Below are 22,568 nucleotides of genomic sequence, written 5' to 3'. Positions count from 1 at the left end.
CTAGTGAAATCCCCTTCATACCTTGTCAGAATTACTGACCAGTTCTGCCCTTGTCCTTCCCTTCCTCAACAGTCACTGCAACAGCCAAGAAGACTTCTTAAACATAAATCAGAACATGTCACTTCTCTGTTAAAAATATACCAGGGTATTGCTCAGAGAAAAAGACAGAGTACTCACAATGGGCCACAGGCCCTGTAAGATTTGCACACCACTATGATTCTCTGGTTTCATCTCCTACCTCTCTCAACTTTGTTCACTGTGCTCCAACTAACTGACTTCTTTGTTTATATTTAAATAAACCAAACAAATTCCTACCCCAGGACTTTGCACTGTTCTCAGATTGAAAGACTCTTTCCCCAGGCATCCACATGGCCAGTTCCTTTACCTCCTTTATATCTCTGACCACACGCTACCTTGTTCATCTGTTTTTCCATGAGCACCCTATGTAAATTAGCAAAGATACACATATGCTTTATGCTTCCTATCTCCCTTACTTTCCTTTATTTCTCGTCATAACACATATCTCCATCTAACAATGTATTATACTACATATTTATATTTTTGTTTGTTTATTCTCTGCCTTAACCCGACAAAATGTAAGCTGCATGAGGGCAGGTACTTTGTCTGCTTTGTTCAGTATTATTCCACAACAGCTAGGTTTCCTGGCACATAGCACACCCTCAATAACTATTGCTTGAATAAAATGAAATGAATTCCTTAATAATTATAGAACGTGCACAAATTATTCTTGAGAATTTTTTTGATCTAAAAAAATGGGTTGAGATAAGAATCTGCTAATGCTGGAATTTGCTCATTTAATGGTTACTCATGACTTACGGTGGAAGAAATTTACACGCTTGTGCTTCAGGGTCACTACATGTTTTAAAACAGGGAGTGGCACAAGGTTCATATCTCCATTCACACATCCTCCTGTAGGGCACTGCTGCCTGGATTTCTGGGTAAAAATAAAGTTTAGATTGTAAATATTTTAATGTACATCTTAAAAAATAATGATTTATGATAACAAGCCTTCTGGGTTTGACCCCTCTTTGACCATAATGCTCTAGAAAAGGCAGGACAAGTGAAAAAGGCATTACAATTGTTTGGTGATCAAAGTGTTTCATGGTTATGTTGAATATCTAAATGTTAGTCTACTTTCCAAAGATTTGAAAAATCCAGGAGTTGGAGAAGGCAGAAAAATTCTGAATCTTTTCCCTTTATATTTAGTGGGTTCTCATTGATCTATATATCATAATAATACCAAAACTTGATTGGAATTTTACTTTTTGCAAAGTAATTTTTATATATTATTCTATTTTATCTTTGCAAGCCTGTTGAGTATTATTTTCATTTCACAAATAAAGAAATTGAGACTCAGCAGGACCAAATGTCCTACCAAGTTAGGAAAACAGCAAGATCAAAGATGTGTTTCCCGATATCAAAACTAAGGAGAGCATTCCACCTTTGTTCCTCTTCTAGAACTTAGAGTATTGCCTTGTATATGGTAAATATTATCTGATGACAAAAATAAATGAATGGGTTTTAATAATACATGCTTACAGTTATAAAATCTCCCTTGATTAAAGAGTTTTCTCTTGCAAATTACTAGTACTCTTCCCTTCCCACATCACAGAATAGTCTGTAAGTAGCAGTCCAAAAGTAACTCTGAAGAAGAGCGCTCCATAAAGGAGAAAGTTCAGGGTAGAGGCTATGTTTCTCAAATTCTGGGTACAGAATGCAATTCCAAAGTACAGGTAGGAAAATAAAACTTTTGGGAAGGCATCTATGCATCTAAAATTTAGAATGGCCATTAGAGCTGGGTCACTAGAATTGTGGATCCTGAGAGAGGATTGGTTCCAAGACTAGAGTAGATTCCTAGAGTTTCCTGGTTTTAGGAAGCCCACAAAAATAATTTTCTGAGATTCTGATGATGCCATTGGCAGTAGTTGGTCCAAAACTCAGGTGGAGCCACTGGGTCTGATTCTAATGGAGTAGATTTCTAGGTTGGAGGGGAAATTGAGGATCAAAATGTTCCACTTTCAAGGAAACTCAAGTAAAAATATGGTATTGATATGTCAGTGACTCTTTTCCTCATGAGTACAGGAACCCTTTTTAATAGGAAAAAAATTGAAGCTCATCTGAATTTTTAAAATCCAAAGACTATTGAAGTTTACAGAAATTTATCCACAACAGAAAAGGCAGGTGAATTAATGAAAGAAACAAAATGTTAAAATGAAACAGTTTGTTTGGGATAGCCAAAGCATATGTCAAGCTCCTAGGTTTTGAAAACAAATCATGACTTTTAAACATCAGATGAGTCAGTGAAGATTCCTCTCTGCAATTCAGAAAATTCAACGGCTACAAATAGCTATAAAACTGTAAGGATTTCTAGAAATAAAATCAGGCTTCCACTGAACAAGAGAAATCTTCCAGAGGTCAGTGGAACCAGATACCCTATTATTCAAAAGACAGAGATAAACATGCCATCTTTATCATTAAGAATCAGGTTATTGAGAAGTTGCCTTCTAGGAAACTGGAGGTAAACCCAAGAGATACAAGTAAGCTCTATTTCCAAAGTTCAGATAGCACTGAAAGTAGTAATTGGAGCCATAATTAAAAGTAACATTATTTAAGGCTGTTATAAGGAATTTACCAATTAATTTATGTGATATAATAACTCTATAAAGTAGGTGTTATTATTTTCTCCATTCTAATTTCATATAAACTGAAGGACAAAGAGGTTAAGAAACTTACCCAAAGTCATACAATTTGATCTACTTGTACTCCTTTAAGAATGACTTAAAAAATAAAATTTGATAAACATTTTGCCATAACGTAAACTATCTATGGATTCTCCTTTTGAAGATCTCAGGACCCATACCTTCTATGCTGAAGCTACTTGAATGTTTGAATTCTTCAGAATCATCATATTTTGATGCTTTGACACTAGAATCTGTAAGGACGATGAAAAAGCCTTTCTTGCTGTATAACTCAAAAGCACTGTAACCAGGAATCCAGAGCCCCTGATGGTGGAAAAATGTGGCTCTCCGATGAAAGGCCGAATTTGCCTGCCACAGTTCCAAACTAAGACTGTCATCATCGTGGACATAGAGAAAATAGTTTGGCCTCTCAGCAGATTCAAAGGAAACAAGTGCCAATGCTGTAAAACATAGAACAGTGCGTTTGACACCTCACTGGGTTCTCTGAAGAGAGCAGATCATCAACATGAGCATTATAAAATGTATTTATCAATGGGACAAAAACAGAACTGTGTAACTGCCATATATAATTAATACCAGTCTCAAAGATTTCAGAAATGAATTATAAGATCTCTAAAAGGAAAATTAGTATCTTAGAGTAATGAATAACAGTGACCGCTCAAAAAAAATCAGTCTTCAATGAGTTCTATTTTTTAAATAATTTCTCATGTCCTTGGTGGGGGGGACGACATATCAACTTAGGATCCCAGAATGCACAATTTCATACAAGTAATTCAGTGATTAATTGGACACGTATTTGTATTTGCAAGCTTTAACATTTTCAAACGCACAAAATCTATAAATGGCTAAATTGGATGATATAAAAGAAAAGGGAAACAGAACAATTTAGGCATGTCCCTGAATTTCAATATCACTGGGCTCTCAATGGGCAATGTTCTTGCAAGTGATTTTGCTGAATTAAGAAAAACTATTTGCTCAACATTATTGTCTATTTCCCAATAGATGATCAAATGGCTAACAAACAACTACAAAACACTCGAGAAATGTCATCCCTCTTTTGTTATATGCTTTAAAACTTTTCCTTATATTTGTAAAGTCCATGATATAAAAGGGTTTTTGTTTTGTTGTTGTTTTTAAAGTTTATTTATACTTTGAGAGAGAGAGAGAGAGAGAGAGAGAGAGAGAGAGAGAGAGAGAGTAAGTGGGGTAAGGGCAGAGAGAGAGAATCCCAAGCAAGCTTCTCACTGTCAGCAAGCAGCATGACACAGGTCTTGAAATCAGAACTGTGAGATCATGAACGAAATTGAAATCAAGAGTCAGACATTTAACCAACTGAGCCACCCAGGTGCCCTGATATAAAAAGGTTTAAAATTGAGATTTTCAGGTTTAATTTCTTAGGCCTTCATTTTTTTAGGTTTTAATTTTTTAGTTTATGTCCATTAGGATTTTTCTATTAAAAACATTATTATAATCATAAAATGAAGAGCTTTTTCAAGTCTAATAGGTGATTCCAAAGGCATTGATTGTATCTTAAAACTTGTAAGTCCCTCTGCTGAGAACTGGGAGATGCAAAAAGGAATAAATGAACTCTGTATCAGAGGAAAAGTATATGACTAACATATAAATTGGAACTGCAGACTGTGATAGGTGTTTTCACAGATTAAAAAGACCTAAGGGAGTTCTTTTTACAAGAAAGAAGCAATTCATTCTAGCTAGAAAATCAGAAGATTTCTCAGAATAAATAAAAGTTAGGTTGGATTCATGTAACAAATATTTTCAAAGCTCATACAACACCTCGTGCATGATTCTACATAGGGCTAGTATAACTGATGTAGGCTGAGCATCACCAGATCAGAAAGGGACACTAACCACCAGTTGGAATGGGTGCCAAGTGGATATGACCAACAGTGATCTGCATATGCAAAACAGTAAATGTGGGACCAGGTACCAGGAGAGACAAGGCCATATAAGGGTAACAGGCTGTCTCAATGACCGTCTAGATTCTGATTTATTTTCATAGTATTTAATTTCTGTGATCAAATCAAAATTTCAAAAATTTCAATTCAAGTCTGTGATGGCTACTATGAAAATTTAAGTTGTGTTTTATGTAGGACCCAAAATTTAATTAAATAATTGCCATCCTAATACATATGTATGCCAACAGATAAACAAAGAGAAGATTTTATATACAAAAGAGATAGTTGGTTCATGTACAAGTGTCTTATTTTTTATATTTATTTACTTATTTTTGAGAGAGAGAGAGAGAGAATGAGCACATGAGCAGGGTAGTAGCAGAGAGAGGGATGGGCAGAGAGAATCCCAAGCAGGCTCCACTCCGTCAGTGCAGAGCCCAATGTAGGGCTCAATTTCCCAAACTGTGAGATCGTGACCTGAGCCAAAATCAAGAGTCAAACGCTTAACTGACTGAGGCACCCAGGTGCCTTACCAGTGTCTTATTTCATTTTACTTCCTTTAGGACATCTTAAAAAATGTCATAAACATATTAGATCCCAAATTATTATTTACTGCATGAATAAATGAAAAAATGTAAAGGGAAAATAAATTCCTATTTTCAATTGGAAATCATACTTACATGATGCCTTCTCTTTAAAAAGGCCTGGAGTGATCATAAAATTAAAAAACAAGTTGCCATGAATACTACCCCTTCGCAAAGAGAAAATGCTTCTACTGGTCATATTGGCCCCCAGAACAAGGCCACTCTGTCCATAATTTGCCAGCATGTATGGTCCTTCTCCAAGCCCTAGTTCAATACAAATAAGAGAATTATAAATTGGTATAGGAGTTACACATTTTAAGCTGTCATTTCAGTGGAATAAATTTTAATAACAAAGAAATACTCCAAAAATACTGTGCATTTAAATATTTATCTTTAATAAAATAACTGAACTTTTTCAAAAATAATATAATGAATTAGAATATATACATATTTAGATTATGTAATTTAAAATATATATATACACATGAATGTGCACATGTATATGTATATGTAAAACAGTGCTCCTTAGAAGATTGGCTTCAGCCTTCTGGATCTCAGTTTTTCTCACCTATATATACGAAGAAGTTTCTCTAGGTAACTTTCCACTCTAATAGCCCATGATTCAAATCAATTCTCAATAAACACAAGCTTATCTCTATTGATGGCCTGGGATTTTGATAGTCTTTTAAAAATCAGCTCTCCCTAATAGGTTGCATTGCATGAAAACAGAATTCACAGACATGCTATACAATGCTTTATTGTGTGGAGAATTACTGATTTTACCAGTGAGGCATATCTATGAAAAAGAAAATAGGATGAAGCTCAACAAAGAAGTCAAAAGTCTTTTTATTTTTATGCTCTTGTTTCTCATGCATGTTTCTCTTAAATGGTTACATATGAAGTAGAAAATATTTACTATAGTAAAAAACTTACTAGTGTAGAACCAAACTTGAAACTCAATTAAACTAATTTTTCTGCAAACCTTATCTTATGAATATCACTGATATTAAAACAAAAATATGAGTTAGGTTTTGAGATGATAAGTTCAGTTTACCTTCAACTCAATCTCAATTTCATTTAAGGTTCTTAATATAATTGAAAGACTATGAAGTTTCTTCTGAATTATCAAAATTAAGTTATATAATTACCAGCTGTATACTTTACATAGGCATATGTATATTTTTTATGCTATAGGTTATGCAAAATGTTAATATATATGTGGTGTTATCATAAAAGATCAATCTAGTCACTATTAGTGAATTTAACTTTCCTTCATTCCTCTAATGTTTATCTCAAGAAAAATTTTCTTCACCCAAGCCCACTCTTAAGATGGAGGGAAAAAAGAGATCTAAAGAAATCTGAGGGCTGGGCTTTTTCCTCTTTCAGGACTGAAGACAAAGTTTGAGGGGAGGGGAAAGATCATTAGATTAGAGGGTCAAAAGTCTCTGAAGCAAAAAGGAGAACAAAAGACAAACTTTCCATCATAAAAACCCAGAGAAGAAACAAGAGACTCGAGATAAGTTATCTTCTAGTGTTGACCCCTCTACTGACTGGAGACACATCACCACAGAGCAGGTAGGGACCGTTACAAGCCATAAGAAAAAGAATTTCATCAGGAATTTGAACATGTTGAGTAGAGTTGGAAACTTGAAGAAAGTTGCCCCCACTAAGATGGGACTGAGCAGATACAGTGGAGAATCTCTCTATGAATCCAGAGCAATGGACTCCTCACTGCTCTTACAAATACATACCATGCACAGTGTTTCTTTATGAGACCAAATCTACAATAACCAAAGAAAACAATATCATTTTTTAAGTTTACTTATTTTGAGAGAGAGAGAGAGAGAGAGAACACAAATGGAGAGGAACAAAGAAAGAGAATCTCAAGCAGGCCCCACACTGTCAGCGCAGCGCCTGATCTGGGGCTCAAACTCATGAGCTGTGAGATCATGACCTGAGCTGAAATCCAGAGTCAGACACTTAACCTACTGAACCACCCAGGTGCCCCAAGAAAACTGTATCATTAGTCTCCACTGCCTGCTGGCTCATTTTCTAAGAGAGACAAGAACAACATAAACTTCCAAGATGCAAATATATTTCAATTTATAAATATGTTGGTTTGTATAAATATGTAAATAATGTACAAATTAGTAGATAAGTATGTAAATTATAATGAGGTACACTTCAAAATAAAGAAGACATATAAAACTACAACTTGAGGGATTGAAGCACCTTCATGGATATTCAACATAATAGGAGAAAGGAAATAGACAACTAAACCAAATCTTCTTTCCCCCACAGCATAGGTCCCTGAAGAGACAATTGACATCTTAGAAATTCATTTGTATAGAAATCAAAAGCTTCTGAATTGTCTCCCAGTTGACTGATATCTTGGGTCTGGATATCATGTCTTCATGCATTTTCACTAGCAATTGAGACAAAATCATTGACTTTATCATTAATTTTCTTTGGAGAGAAGTATTCACCACCTACTAAAAGCAATCATTTTCTGCAGTGATTATTCAAACATAATATTTAGTATATCCTACTAATAAAATCACTCTGAACTTACAACTGTCATAACAATTGTTAGTGGAATATTGAAGCCCTTACTCACTGACAGCAATAACAACAATAAGCTTTTTATGTTTGCTTGTAAATGACCATAAAATGACCATGAAGATATTACGTAAAGTCTTTGTGTTAAAGATCATTGAAATAATCTCAACTATTAAATCTGAATTCTCCTACTTTTTTTATTTTCCTCTTAAAGAAACATAATTATTTATTCCTGCATTAGCTTGAAATATTAATAAGTATCTTGATAACACAGTGTCCAGTATATAGTAAATAAAGGAAGAAATACATCAGCTGTGAATATCCAAAGAAGAGTAGGTAGGTTTACAATACCTATAAAATTATTTGGGGTGAAACAAATTAAGAATAGTCATTTAAAACAATCTTTTCATGACGCCTATCAACAATCTCAATTCTATATTCCCCTCCAATCATCTATCTTCATTGCATTATTTTTACAAACTCTTGCTCTCCTTGGTGGGTTAATACTTTTTCCTATTACTGTGATCAGAGGAAACAGATTCCCCTATCACTCCACTGAGTCAATCAGTGTCTCATGGAGGCTAAATGCCCATGTTTACCCTCTGAATATTACCAATATAGTATTATAGATGACACCAGAAGAACTGGTTTGAAGAATTCTGTAACACATCAGAAAAAACCATCACGAGTAGGGCAGCAGACTTGTCGACAAAAAGCAAAATGTACCAAGTAGCAAAAGGTAGAAATTCAATATTCATAGAAAATTCTGCTTCAGGATCCAAAGGACAGCAGAAGGAATGCCAGAAAGTAAAAAGGCACAGATGGAGATTTTTACAGCAGAACTGTGGGAGGCAGGAATTCTTAAGTGAGGAAGTCACTGGAGCATTTTTTCAAACTGATGTCTGTGTACATTGTGTAGAGCCCATAACAGCGTGTGGTGACCTTTCTGAGATTGGGATGCATTAACCATACACTAGGCAGTGTAGCATGGAGGTCGAGCTCCTTGATTCTGAACTCAGATCGCTTACAAATTCCGGTTTACTACATTTTTAGCTCAGTGACTTTTGGCCAAGTTATTCAACCCCTCTGGTCCTCAGTTTCCTCCTCTGTAAAGTGTTAATAATACCTTACAGGCATATTCTGAAGCTTAAATTATATGATAAAGGTAAAGTAGTTAACACAATAAAAGCTATTGCTATTATTACTGTCATTAATATTAGGGAATCAGTCACATTTTAAGCATGACATCCAAAGGATTGATGTAGAATGTGTGTGTGTGCATGTGTGTGCGTGTGTGTGTGTGTGTGTGTGTGTGTAAAATCCTCAACAGGAGATAATTTTGGTTTATATTTTCTTTAGCTATCACTGTCTTTTTTTAATGTTGGATTTTTATCTACATCAAACTTCCATGAATATAACAAAAACCATCAAAAACTAAAATGTCAATTTTCCTTTTAATCCATCATCTCTATTTCTCTAAAATTATCCGACATTCTTTGGGTATTTATAGCTGAAAGATTTCTCCCCAGCTCGGTAAGACACCAAAAATGCCTTTGATTAGTTGCTTGGGGTTTTTGTAATGGCCCAGTTTTCCTACGACTATTTCTCTAATTGATCTCATCATGAGTCCAGAGTTTGTCCAGTCACTGACCCAATGAACACCTTCCTAGATCATTTTGCTTGTTTGAAGCAGGTTTAAGTGGCTATGCCTTCCTCATTAAAAAGGTTTGACAAAAAAGCAGGCTCCAAATCTGCCATCATCTGGCATCTTCACTGAGGCTATAACACTGTCTCTTCTTATATTTATGACTTACTTTTACATAGCACCTCCTCTTAGACTTCTCACTGCAAATTTGGATGCTTTGTGGGCTAGAAGAGATCCATTATTACTATTAAATCAATAAATTATCATTTTGATAATAGTTATTTTTGCCTACCATGATGACTAAATAAATTCTTTATATTTTTATCATCCACACTTAGAGTTTGTTTCTTTATTTCTTTCTATTTTAAATGTTTATTTTTATTTTTGAGAGAGAGCACGTGTGCAAGCAGGGGAGGGGCAGAGAGAGAAGGAGACACAGAATCCAAAGCAGGCTCCACACTCTGAACTGTCAGCACAGAGCCCGACGGTGGGCTCAAAATCACAAACTGCAAGATCATGACCTGAGCCATACTTGGATACTTAACTGACTGAGCCACCCAGGTGCCCCTGTTTCCTGTTTCTTTTATTTCTATAACATAATGTTTGAATAATGTTTATATTTATACTTAATGGTAAAATAATGGTATATGTCTTTCATCCTTTTTGCCTAAAAAATTGGCTAACTTTACTACTTCATTCATTCATGTCATACAAAAACCATTTATTGAAGGCCCCTAAATGCTGAGAATTTAGTTACATGCTCTTTTTATTTTACAGGGAATAAATTTTAATGCAAATACTTAGAAATTTAGATAAATTTTAGAAACTAAAGGCTTTTATTGAGTTATAAATCATGAACTATTATTCTCAGACATGTTGTTCAAAAACTTTTAGTCTGAAAAGACATTCCATAGAATATTATACTAATTGTCTTTATTTAAATGTCACATACTGAGCAAGCAGCAAACATGCTGGAGAAGTAGGGGGATCCGTACTTCCCAGCATCTCTCAAACAAAGAAGTGCTTTGGAAGTCCTTTGAAGCCAAAGGACTTTGTACCCCAAGAATCTGGGAGGAAAAGAGACTGAGTCTACCAGGGAGAAACTGGGACAACTGATGGACCATACGTGGATGATTGCGAACTGGGGGAGATAAAATGGGCCACATAGGCACAGAGGGGAGGATCCCCTTCTGCGGAGAGAGGAATGGAGGAGAGAGCAGCTGGGGAAGCATAGGAGTATTATCTGGACAAGAGAAAAACCTCCAACTGGGACAAAGAGGGATCCCATCTCTAACTGCAGGGCTTTCTTTGGACTGGGGCTGGCTGCCCTGTTCTCACACCTGGGGAGTGGGGAGCCACCTCTGGGTTCAGTGGTAGGTCAGGGGCGCAGTCTGCAACTGGTCCCCTCCCCCGAAGTGCTGTAGCACAGGACATAACCAGCCAGGACCACACATCGGGCAGCATGGAGAGGTGCTTCCCCAGTACCGGGGCGCACAGAGCGGGAGTTTAATTCCCAGCCAAGTGCCAGGGCACAGGAGTCTTGTCTGAGCCCGTGGCACAGTGAGGATGGCTTCAAAGGAGTGATCTGGGACACCAGGTTGTGAAGAAGCGACTGGGGGGGGTCGCCATTTTTCTCCCCACCACCACCACCAAGGAGGGGCTCATAGTAGAGGCGGGACCAGCCTACACCAAACCACGCCCCTCTGCTCCTGGTAACTGTGTGTCTACTGGAGCAGGATAGACGCTGTGGAACCAGATGGCCCCTCCTCCAGACCAGCACTGCTGCATTGTCTGGATTAATTCTAGGACGATTCTTGATATATAGATATATTCTCCCTTCCATTTCTCCTTCTTATCTCTTCCCTCCTCTAGGCTGGCTACTCTGGTTATTGGTTTGTTTAAACAGACATATTTAATCCATTCTCTTGATACATGTTCTACACGTTCTTCTTTACTTTCCTTTCTCTCTCTCTCTTTCTGGAATAATCAAGCCATATAGCTTAGCTGTCTGGGTAACTGTATCTTTTGTTTCTTTTTCCCCTGACTCCTTCCTTATTTTCCTTTCTCTCTCTCTGGATGAAGTCTTTTAGTCTCTCTGCCTAATCAATGCTTATTTTTTCTCCCCCCATCCCCACCCCTGTCATTTCTCTCTTTGTATGTGCTCTTTCACTGGCACCGCCTCCACCCTGTCCTTTACTTGTAGCTGGTGTTTCTGTTTTTTTGCTTTTGAATTGTTTTACTTTTTACTTTTTTAGTTTTTGTTTGTTTTATTTGTGTGTTTTTGTTTCCTGTTTGTCTGTTTGTTTTCCTTTCCAAGGCTACTTCAGGGAACAAATCAAAGCACACCTGGTGGAGGGTCCAAAACATCACTACGAGTAGGGAAATAAAATAACCAAAGTCACAACAACAGAGAGCAAGTAAACACTCTCCAAAAAACACCTCCTGAAGGGCCAGGCCCTGAAAAGTGTATGACCCCCGTTTAATTTAGCAGTGCTCGCAGGTGCAGAGCACATAACAAGATTTTAAAACTTATAAGGAACAGAAAACTAGCCAAAATGAGGAAATGGAAGAATTCTCCTCAAAAGAATTCCAGGAAGAAGTGACAGCTAAAGAATTGATCAAAACAGATGTAAGCAACATAACTGAACAAGAATTTAGAATAATAGTCATAAAATTAATTGCTGGGCTCGAAAAAAGCATAGAAGACACAGAGAATCTATTGCTGCAGAGATCAAGTGACTAAAAAATAGTCATGATGAATTAAAAAATGCTATAAATGAGGTGCAAAATAAAATGGAGACAGCCACAGCGTGGATTGAAGGTACAGAGGGGAGAACAGGTGAATTAGAAGATAAAATTATGGAAAAAGAGGAAGCTGAGAAAAAGAGAGATAAAAAGAATCCATGATCAGGAGGGAAGAATTAGAGAACTAAGTGATTTGATCAAACAGAACATTCTCCATATCACAGGAATTCCAGAAGAAGAAGAAGAGAGAAAGGGGCTTAAAGTGTACTTGAACAAATCATAGCTGAGAACTTGCCCAATATGGGGAAGCAAACAGATGTTGAAATCCCAGAGGCACAGAGAACTCCCTTCAGATATAACTTTAATCGATCTTCCGCACAACATATCATAGTGAAACTGGCAAAATACAAGGATAAAGAGAGAATTCTGAAAGCAGCTAGGGATAAACGGGCCTTAACATGCAAAAGTAGATACATAAGGGTAGTAGCAGACCTATCTACTGAAACTTGGCAGGCCAGAAAGGAATGGCAGGAAATCTTCAATGTGATGAACAGAAAAAATATGCAGCCAAGAACCCTTTATCCAGCAAGTGTGTCATTCAGAATAGAAGGAGAGATAAAGGTTTTCCCAAACAAACAAAAACTGAAGGAATTCATCACCACTAAACCAGCCCTACAAGAGATCCTAAGGGGGACTCTGTGAATGAAATGTTGCAAGGACCACAAAGTACCAGAGATGCCACTACAAGCATGAAACCTACAGATACCACAATGACTCTAAACCCATATCTTTCAATAATAACACTGAATGTAAATGGACTAAATGCTACAATCAAAATACATAGGGTATCATAATGGATAAAAAAAAAAAAAAAAAAAAAAAAAAACAAGACTCATCTATTTGCTGTCTACAAGATACTCATTTAGACCTAAGGACACCTCCAGATGGAAAGTGAGAGGATGGAGAACCATCTATCATGCCACTGGAAGTTAAAAGAAAGCGTAGCCATACTTATATCAGACAAACTGGACTTTAAACTAAAGGCTGTAACAAGAGATGAAGAAGGACATTCTATAATAATTACAGGGTCTATCCATCAGGAAGAGCTAACAATAATAAATGTCTATGCAGCGAATTCAGAAGTACCCAAATATATAAAATAATTAATCACAAACATAAGCAATCTTATTGATAAGAATGTGGTGATAGCAGGGGACTTTAATACTCCACTTACAACAATGGACAGAATCAGTAAAGGAACAAGAGCCCTGAATGATACATTGGACCAGATGGACTTGACAGATATATTTAGAACTCTACATCCCAAAGCAGCAGAATATACCTTCTTCTCAAGTCTACATGGAATATTCTCCAAGATAGATCACATACTGGGTCACACAACAGCCCTTAATAAATATAAAAGAATGGAGATCACACCATGCACACTTTCAGATCACAATGCTATGAAACTTGAAATCAACACAGGAAAAAGTCTGGAAAACTTCCAAAAGCATGTTCCTTAACATCCTTCTAAAGAACAAATGCATAAACCAGGCAATTAGAAAAGAAATTTAAAAATATATGGAAACAAATGAAAATGAAAATACAACAATCCAAACCTTTTGTGTTGCAGCAAAGGCAGTCCTAAGAGGAAAATACATTGCAATTCAGGCCTATATCAAGAAACAAGAAAAATCCCAAATACAAAATCTAACAGCACACCTAAAGGAACTAGAAGCAGAACAGCAAAGACACCCCAAACCCAGCAGAAGAAGAGAAATAATAAAGATCAGAGAAGAAATAAACAATACAGAATCCAGAAAAAAAAAACAGTAGAGCAGATCAATGAAACCAAAAGTTTGTTTTCTTAAAAAAATAAACAAAATTGATAAACTTATAGCCAGACTTCTCAAAAAGAAAAGAGAGAGGACCCAAATAGATAAACATCATGCATGAAAATGGATTTATTACAACCAATCCCTCAGAAATACAAGCAACTATCAGGGAATACTAGGAAAAATTATATGCTAACAAACTGGACAACATGGAAGAAATGGACAAATTCCTAAATACCTACACACTACCAAAACTCAAACGGGAAGAAATAGAAAATTTGAACAGACCCATAACTAGTGAAGAAATTGAATCAGTTATCAAAAATCTCCCAACAAATAAGAGTCCTTGACCAGATGGCTTCCCTGGGGAATTCTACCAGACATTTAAAGCAGAGTTAATACCCATCCTTCTCAAGTTGTTCCAAAAAATACAAATGGAAGGAAAACTTCCAGACTCATTCTATGAAGCCAGCATTACTTTGATTCCCAAACAGGACAGAGATCCAGAAAAAAAAGACAACTACAGGCCAATATCCCTGATGAATATGGATGCAAAAATTCTCAACAAGATACTAGCAAATCTAATTCAACAGCACATAAAAAAAATTATTCACCATGATCAAGTAGGATTCATTCCTGGGCCACAGGGCTGGTTCAATATTCGCAAATCAATCAACGTGATACATCACATTAATAAAAGAAAAGATAAGAATCATATGATCCTGTCAATAGATGCAGAAAAAGCATTTGACAAAATACAGCATCCTTTCTTAATAAAAATCCTCGAGAAAGCCGGGATAGAAGGAAAATGCATAAACATCATAAAAGCCATTTATGAAAAGCCCACAGCTAATCTCATCCTCAATGGGGAAAAACTGAGAGCTTTCCCCCTGAGATCAGGAACATGACAGGGATGTCCACTGTCACCACTGTTGTTTAACATAGTTTTGGAATTTCTAGCATCAGCAATCAGACAACAAAATGAAATAAAAGGCATCAAAATTAGCAAAGATGAAGTCAAACTTTCACTTTTTGCAGATGACATGATACACTACATGGAAAACCCAACAGATTCCACCAAAAGTCTGCTAGAACTGATACATGAATTCAGCAAAGTTGCAGGATACAAAATCAATGTACGGAAATTGGTTGCATTTTTATACACCAATAATGAAGTAACAGAAAGAGAAATAAAGAAAGTGATCCCATTCATAATTGCACCAAGAACCATAAAATACCTAGGAATAACCAAAAATGTAAAAGATCTGTATGCTGAAAACTGTAGAAAGCTTATGAAGGAAATTGAAGTAGACACAAACAAATGGAAAAACATTCCATTCTCATGGGTTGGAAGAATAAACATTGTTAAAATGTCAATACTACCCAAAGCAATCTGCACACTCAATGCAATCCCAATCAAGATTGCATGAGCATTCTTCTCAAAGGTAAAACAAACAATCCTAAAATTTGTATGGAACCACAAAAGACACCAAACAGCCAAAGTAATATTGAAGAAGAAAACCAAAGTGGGGGCATCACAATCCCAGACTTTAGCCTCTGCTATAAAGCTGTAATCACCAAGAAAGTATGGTATTGGCACAAAAACAGATACATGGACCAATGCAATAGAATAGAGACCCCAGATTTGGACCAGAATATATGGCCAGCTAATCTTTGACAAAGCAGGAATATCCAAAGGAAAAAAATCTCTTTAAAAAAAGACAGTCTCTTTAACAAATGGGGCTGGGAGAACTGGACAGCAACATGCAGAAGAATGAAACTAGACCACTTTCTTACACCATACACAATAAACTCAAAATGGATGAAGGACCTGAATGTGAGACAGGAAACCATCAAAACTCTAGAGGAGAAAAGCAGGAAAAAACCTCTCTGACCTCAGCCGCAGCAATTTCTTACTTGACACATCTCCAAAGGCAAGGGAATTAAAAGCAAAAATGAACCTCATCAAGATAAAAAGCTTCTGTACTGCAAAGGAAACAATCAACAAAACTAAAAGGCAACCAACAGAATGGGAAAAGATATTTGCAAATGACATATCAGACAAAGGGCTAATATCCAAAATCTATAAAGAACTCACCAAACTCCACACCTGAAAAACAAATAGTCCAGTTAAGAAATGGGCAGAAGACATGAATAGATACTTTTCCAAAGAATACATCCAGATGGCCAACAGACACATGAAGAAATGCTCAATGTCACTCATGATCAGGGAAATACAAATCAAAACCACACTGAGATATCACCTCACGCCGGTCAGAGTGGCTAAAATGAACAAATCAGGAGACTATAGATGCTGGCAAGGATGTGGAAAAATGGGAACCCTCTTGCACTGTTGGTGGGAATGCAAACTGGTGCAGCCACTCTGGAAAACAGTGTGGAGGTTCCTCAAAAAATTAAAAATAGAACTACCCTATGACCCAGCAATAGCACTGCTAGGAATTTATCCAAGGTATACAGGAGTGCTGATGCATAGGGGCACGTGTACCCCAATGTTTATAGCAGCACTTTCAACAATAGCCAAATTATGGAAAGAGCCTAAATGTTCATGAACTGACGAATGGATAAATAACATGTGGTTTATATATATATAATAGAATACTACTTAGCAGTGAGAAGGAGTGAAATCTGGCCACTTGCATCAATGTGGATGGAACTGGAGGGTATTATGCTAAGAGAAATAAGTCAGGCAGAGAAAGACAGATACCATATGTTTTCACTCATATGTGGATCTTGAGAAACTTAACAGAAGACCATGGGGGAGGGGAAGGGGAAAAAACAAGTTACAGAGAGGGAGGGAGGCAAACCATTAGAGACTCTTAAGTACTGAGAACAAACTGAGGGTTGACGGGGGTGGGGGGGGGGATGAGGGAGAGGGGAAAGTGGGTGATGGGCATTGAGGAGGACACTTGCTGGGATGAGCACTGGGTGTTGTATGGAAACCAATTTGACAATAAATTATATTTTTTTTAAAAAGGGAGAATAGCAAACAGAAAAAAAATAAATCAATAAATAAATATCACATACCTTCATTGTAATATTCACAGTCAAGTGCTAAAACATAAAAGAATAAATATTAAACTGTATAAGAATCTGACCACTTATCTGAATGCATGCAAAATATGGTTATATGTTTATCAGTGACCAATTGAAAGAACACAGAAGGATATCATTATTTGGGAACTTCCTCTAAGCAAAGAGAATTCTTTAAGAGTGATGTGTTGTCATTAATCAGATTTTATAAGTTATTTTATAGGTAGGCAAATATATCTGCCTATTTAGAAATGTCAACTGAAAGTGTTAAAATCTTAAGCATTCTTTCGATGACTTAACCATCTACACAAGTAAATCAAAAGTTTAAAAATGTGAATCTGAAAGCAAATTCAAATGCCTTTTAAAAAAATACATTTCTGATAATCAGAAAGTGAAATTTCACAGCCATAAGGGGAATGCAGTCATAAACGATTTGAGGATGGTGTATAATTTATAGTTCAAACGTTAAAGTGACAATAGTCAGACACAGAAGGGAAAATTTGACCTCAATTTTTATTTTTATAAATCCTTTAGAGATATACTACAGTTTATCTGCACTGTCAAAGGAATATAAAACTTAGTTGTCTTAAAGAAATCCTATTTCTATGCATTCCATGGTATTTGTTCGATGATAAGATGGTTAATCTCTTTATGAGATTCTCACCTGATGCTGATGTTCTAAGTAGGGTACTCACAACAAACAGTGGATGACCTCCAGTGAACAGATACCCCTTCCTGACAACATTTGTATGCATATGCTGCTACGCTTGTGCATAAACATTCACAGTCCCCACCGAGATTACAGTTACACGTGTCTTCATGGCAATTTTTGGCAAAAGAAGTGACATCAATCTGAAAATGGAATGGAAAATGAGTTAATTTAAATAAGTACTGACAATAACTGATTAAAATTCAACCTTCTGAAAGAAAACTAACTGGTCAGTTCAAAATTTGGCATTATCAGCCTAATACTGCCACCTAGAGTTCTCAATATCTCAAAACTTTTTGTGGACCAAAGGAGAAAGGAATTTATTAGGCAAATGTAGGATCAAAAAACTAGCAAAACAGGTAATAGGGTTAACAAAAAATAGAATTTCAGCACCTGCAATATAGTAACATTTTGATATTTTGTAGAAGCTTGCTGTTTCATTATTGGCATGTTCTCATAGTATTAAAAGAATGTTCTATTACCAATTGCACTTTTACTGATTTTTATGAATACTTTATTTTTTTAAACTTTATTGGGGTCTAAAATTATTATGTTGGGAAGGCATTTAGAAATTTAAATTTCTGGGGTGCCTGAGTCAGTTAAGCATCTGACTCTTGATCTCAGCTCAGGTCATGGTCTCACAGTTCGTGAGTTCGAGCCCCACATTGGCTGTCCACTGATGGCATGGAGACTGCCTGGGATTCTGTCTCTTCTTCTCTCTGCTTGTGTGTGCATACACATGCATGCACACGCTCGCTCTCTCGCTTTCTCAAAATAAATAAACTTAAAAAAAAAGAAATTTAAATTTCTGAATAAATCACACTCCATCTTGGTATGCTTTTAAGACCATTTTAAAATGTGCCACCACTAATACTTTTAAACAATACATTGGATTGAGGAGAAGAACACCCATGAAATGAAGCAATGCGCTGAAGAAAAACATTTGTGGATTTGATGTATCATTTCTGACTTTGAGGGTATATGTCAAAATGTTCTGTAAACTAGAACAGAGTGCTACAAATATTACGTATAAATGTATGCTGTTACATAAGACGGATTGAGAAGGAAAGTAAGTCAACTGGATGCATTTCTTCTACAGAAAAACAAACTACCAAATCTGTCTTCTTAACAATGGTTAGGTAGTACACCTGAAGAGCCAATAGTTAGCTAACTTGCTTGTCCCATTCATCTCAAATAGCATAGATATGGCAGTACCCATTTAAATGTGAAAGTTTAGTGAAGTATTCAGTTACCACATTGCGACACGGAGCAAAAACATCGCTGTACAAAATGGAGCATTCTTTCTTGGCATAAGGAAATTTGTTTTGATGTGCCTCACAGGGTTTAAATAACTCACTTGGGGTTTCACACTGTTGAAGAAAAAAAAAAAGGGAGAAGAGAAAGTTTGCCAGGGGGGGACTTCTGAAGCCGAAACCAGAGTAAACCATTCTGACTCCATCCACTACAATCACATCTACTGTATTCTCATTCTTTTAGACAGGTTTACCTAAAGCATCTGTAGTCAGCCAACTCAATGTTAATAGTGTATATATTTTTTTAAAACAACTAAGCATACTGTTAAAATTATGGCGATATTAGAGAGAGAGTAAACAGTTTTTGAATGTGTTTCAAATGTGGTCATTAAAAAACTGCGTGAGCAAATGATTCTCTTTCTTTTTCCAGTTTCAGCTCTTTCATTTCTGTCACAGCCGTTCTCTGAGAAGTTGTATAGGCACAAGTGTCTACAGGCTCACCTCCCACATACTCAGAAATGTGGTCTCTGCCTCTTCTAATCCACCTCCCTGAAACCACCTTGGAAATGTCATCAATTGTCTCTTCATGAGAGTTGCCTAAATATAAAGGCCATGTTTTGGTGTTCATCTCACTTAACCTTTTGCTACCTCTGAATCTGTATATTACTTCACCCTTTTTAAACATTTCTCCTCATTTGTTTCTTGTGACACAATTTTCTTCTGGGTTTTCCTCCTAATTCATTGGCTGCTACCCCCCATTCTTCTACCCCTTCCGTCTGTACAAAGCTTGATCCTCAAACCTGGTTTTCCCCACTCTATACACTTCTCATGGCTTCAACAACCTGTATACTCTAGTAAGTGCTAAATCTGTATTTCCACCCAAATCTCTTTCTTGAATCTCAAAACTGGAAATCTCCACATAAATTTCTCTATTGCTTCTCTTTAGTGCATCCTAACCTATACTTACCTTTGCACCTCTGTCCTGTACCCACTGTTCTCCACCATCTACTCTCCTCAGTGAAGAGTGCCAGCATCCACCCAGTAAGCCAGCAAGATAGGAGACTTCCTTGAATCCTCCAGATTCATCATTCCTAAATACAATCTTTCAGCAGATGCTAATGATTTTAATCTTTAATGCCTCATAGGTTTGTGTCGTTTTCTAAATCTTCTCTGACTTAACACAACTAGCTGGATTAAAGAACCTCCCAACTAGTTTTAGGTATATCCTAGGACTATCTTTCCACTCTATACTCTGCATCCTAGCCATTGCCTACTTCAGACCCTCCAGAACTGCCATATACAACCTCTTGAAATCCGATTAGGCGCCAGTGTTCCTGACACCTTTTAACCAGCTGCTTTCTCCTCTCCTGCTATGCTGTTACCCATCACCTTCACTTTTGTAGCTACCATAAGGCTTGCAGGATTCAGCCCAATGACACCTTCTTCAGGAACTTTCCTTTGACCATAATGAAGTCCAAGCCATTCACCTCTATCAAAGCACCTACCTGTCTCGTATGTTCATTGTTAATTTTTCTACCTCAACTACCAAACTAGACTCGAAATTTCTAATGACAGAGGCTTTGTTTTAATCATTTTATGGGTTCAAAGAATCTGGAAAATATGAAGTGCTAAATAGAACTTACCAAATGAAAAAACTTTTTTTAATTTTTATTTTTGGATTAGGTATGAATAAGAATATACATTATAGTGAGTCTAAAATTCTTTGATCCAAATATTTAGGTATTATTATAAATTGTTTATACCTTAATTCATTTTGAAAGAACAAATGTAAGGTATTTCCTTCAAAAACTTCTAAATGCCACAAGATATGAGAGCCATAATAAAAAGGATTTGGTATCTCTCCATAGAGTAGGAAGTTCATATATTAAATAAAAGGCTTGTACTTTTCAGCTTAGACCACAATGAAATATGCTGCTTAAATTTTACTGAATTAGGTGAATGTTTTATCTGAGGCCCCTCTTATGTTTTTAAAGAAATTTAGATATATTAGGTAAATTGGGTAAAGTGGTAAAGCAATTAATCAAATAGTAACCAATCAGAAAACTGTAGTTGTGGATACTGCTCTTAGCCAGGAAGAAAAATAGGCTAAAAAGAGAAAGTTGAAGAAAAGAATGACACCAATTTTCAATTTGACTCTGTTTTCGGAGTTAATTCAGCATTTCTCAAAGTGTGACCCATAAGACACTATTTCCTTCAGAACTAATACATAAAAACATAGGTTCTGTGTCAATAAGTTGGAAAATCCTTCAAATTCATCCCTCCCTTGGAAGGAAATCCTTCAAAAAAGAAATATGTCTAACTTAAGACGTATCTTCTTCAAGAAATCCTTCAAAAAAGAAATATGTCTAACTTAAGATGTATCTTCTTCAAGAAATCCTTCAAAAAAGAAATACGTCTAACTTAATTTATTCAAATTGCTCCCAAATGTAGTTGACCACAAATCCACTCCCTACCCATTCCCACCCCACACACAGCCATGTCTGGAGAACAAATGGTAAGAAATTCTGCCTTCATTTATCCATTGCTTTGAGTTGGCAAAAGTTACATTATTAGAAATATAAATACCTTGATAAAGCATTTTGCTTTATGGAAGGAAAAGTATAAGATTAAAAGACGTGACTTTGAACGTCACCTCTGCTTCTTTCTGAGCATATATTAGTCAGGTCATTTAACTTTCCTGAGCTTCAATTTCTTCATCTATAATATAGAGGCAATGCCCTTAACATTACAAGACTGTCACAAGAATTACATGAGAAAGTAAATGTGAAAGCAAGTTGTCAGCTATGACATAAAATAGTATTATCTAAATAAATATTCCTATGAGAATAAAATGATAAATATACCAAAATATTTTTTAAGTTCTGTAATACATATATTCTACTTACCTGCCCCAATGCCCAACTATCTCCAAATACCTGGGCATTTCTCACTTCTAAGTTATTGGATGTGGTCATATCATTTGAAGTACATTTGTCGAAGTTTCCACATAATCCTGATAGTTTGTTCTAAAGTGAAAGAAAATTATCATGAAATATGAAATATTCTATATTCACTTCAACATTTAAAGGCTCAGTCACTAAAAATTTTTAAAGATTTAAAATTGACATTTTAAGAATTTCCACACATATAAATATGTTTCAAGATGGTGTAATTTCATATTTACTTAATTGTATTTAAGTTATTTTAAAATTCTTATAACGGTTTACCATCCCCCAAATTTTATCTATCCACTCTTACCATTGTCTTAGCATTGATACAATAATGTAAGTAACTTGGAAAAGTATAATATAGACACTACAATATATGTGTATATGCATATGTATTTTGTATATATTCATATACATATAAATTTTAATATGAAAGTCCCACCTGATAAGCTTAAGATTTTGTAACACTGTAAATGTTGAAACAATAAAAATAATACATTGTTCATTAGATCATACTTTGAAAAGCCAAAACTTTCAAAACATAACATCTAAAGAAAAAAGTTAACTTTAATTTCCATGTATCATGCCACCATGAGACACAATAAA

General features: G+C 35.9%; 1 protein-coding gene across 1 annotated transcript in view; it reads right to left on the bottom strand.

Moving 5' to 3' along the window:
- The window catches only part of OTOGL (otogelin like), a 169,035-nt gene that overhangs the window by 44,716 nt on the left and 101,751 nt on the right, over window positions 1–22,568 (bottom strand). The window contains 7 exon segments of the mRNA XM_030321655.1: window positions 838–955; window positions 2,882–3,160; window positions 5,314–5,481; window positions 17,047–17,073; window positions 17,748–17,904; window positions 19,015–19,131; window positions 21,921–22,040. Of these exon segments, the coding sequence (XP_030177515.1) occupies window positions 838–955; window positions 2,882–3,160; window positions 5,314–5,481; window positions 17,047–17,073; window positions 17,748–17,904; window positions 19,015–19,131; window positions 21,921–22,040 (986 nt within the window).

This window comes from Lynx canadensis, chromosome B4, assembly GCF_007474595.2.
Source record: "Lynx canadensis isolate LIC74 chromosome B4, mLynCan4.pri.v2, whole genome shotgun sequence".
NCBI classification, from domain to species: Eukaryota; Metazoa; Chordata; class Mammalia; order Carnivora; family Felidae; genus Lynx; species Lynx canadensis.
The sequence above is the reverse complement of the archived record's forward strand: the minus strand, read 5'-3'. Positions and strand labels throughout refer to the sequence as shown.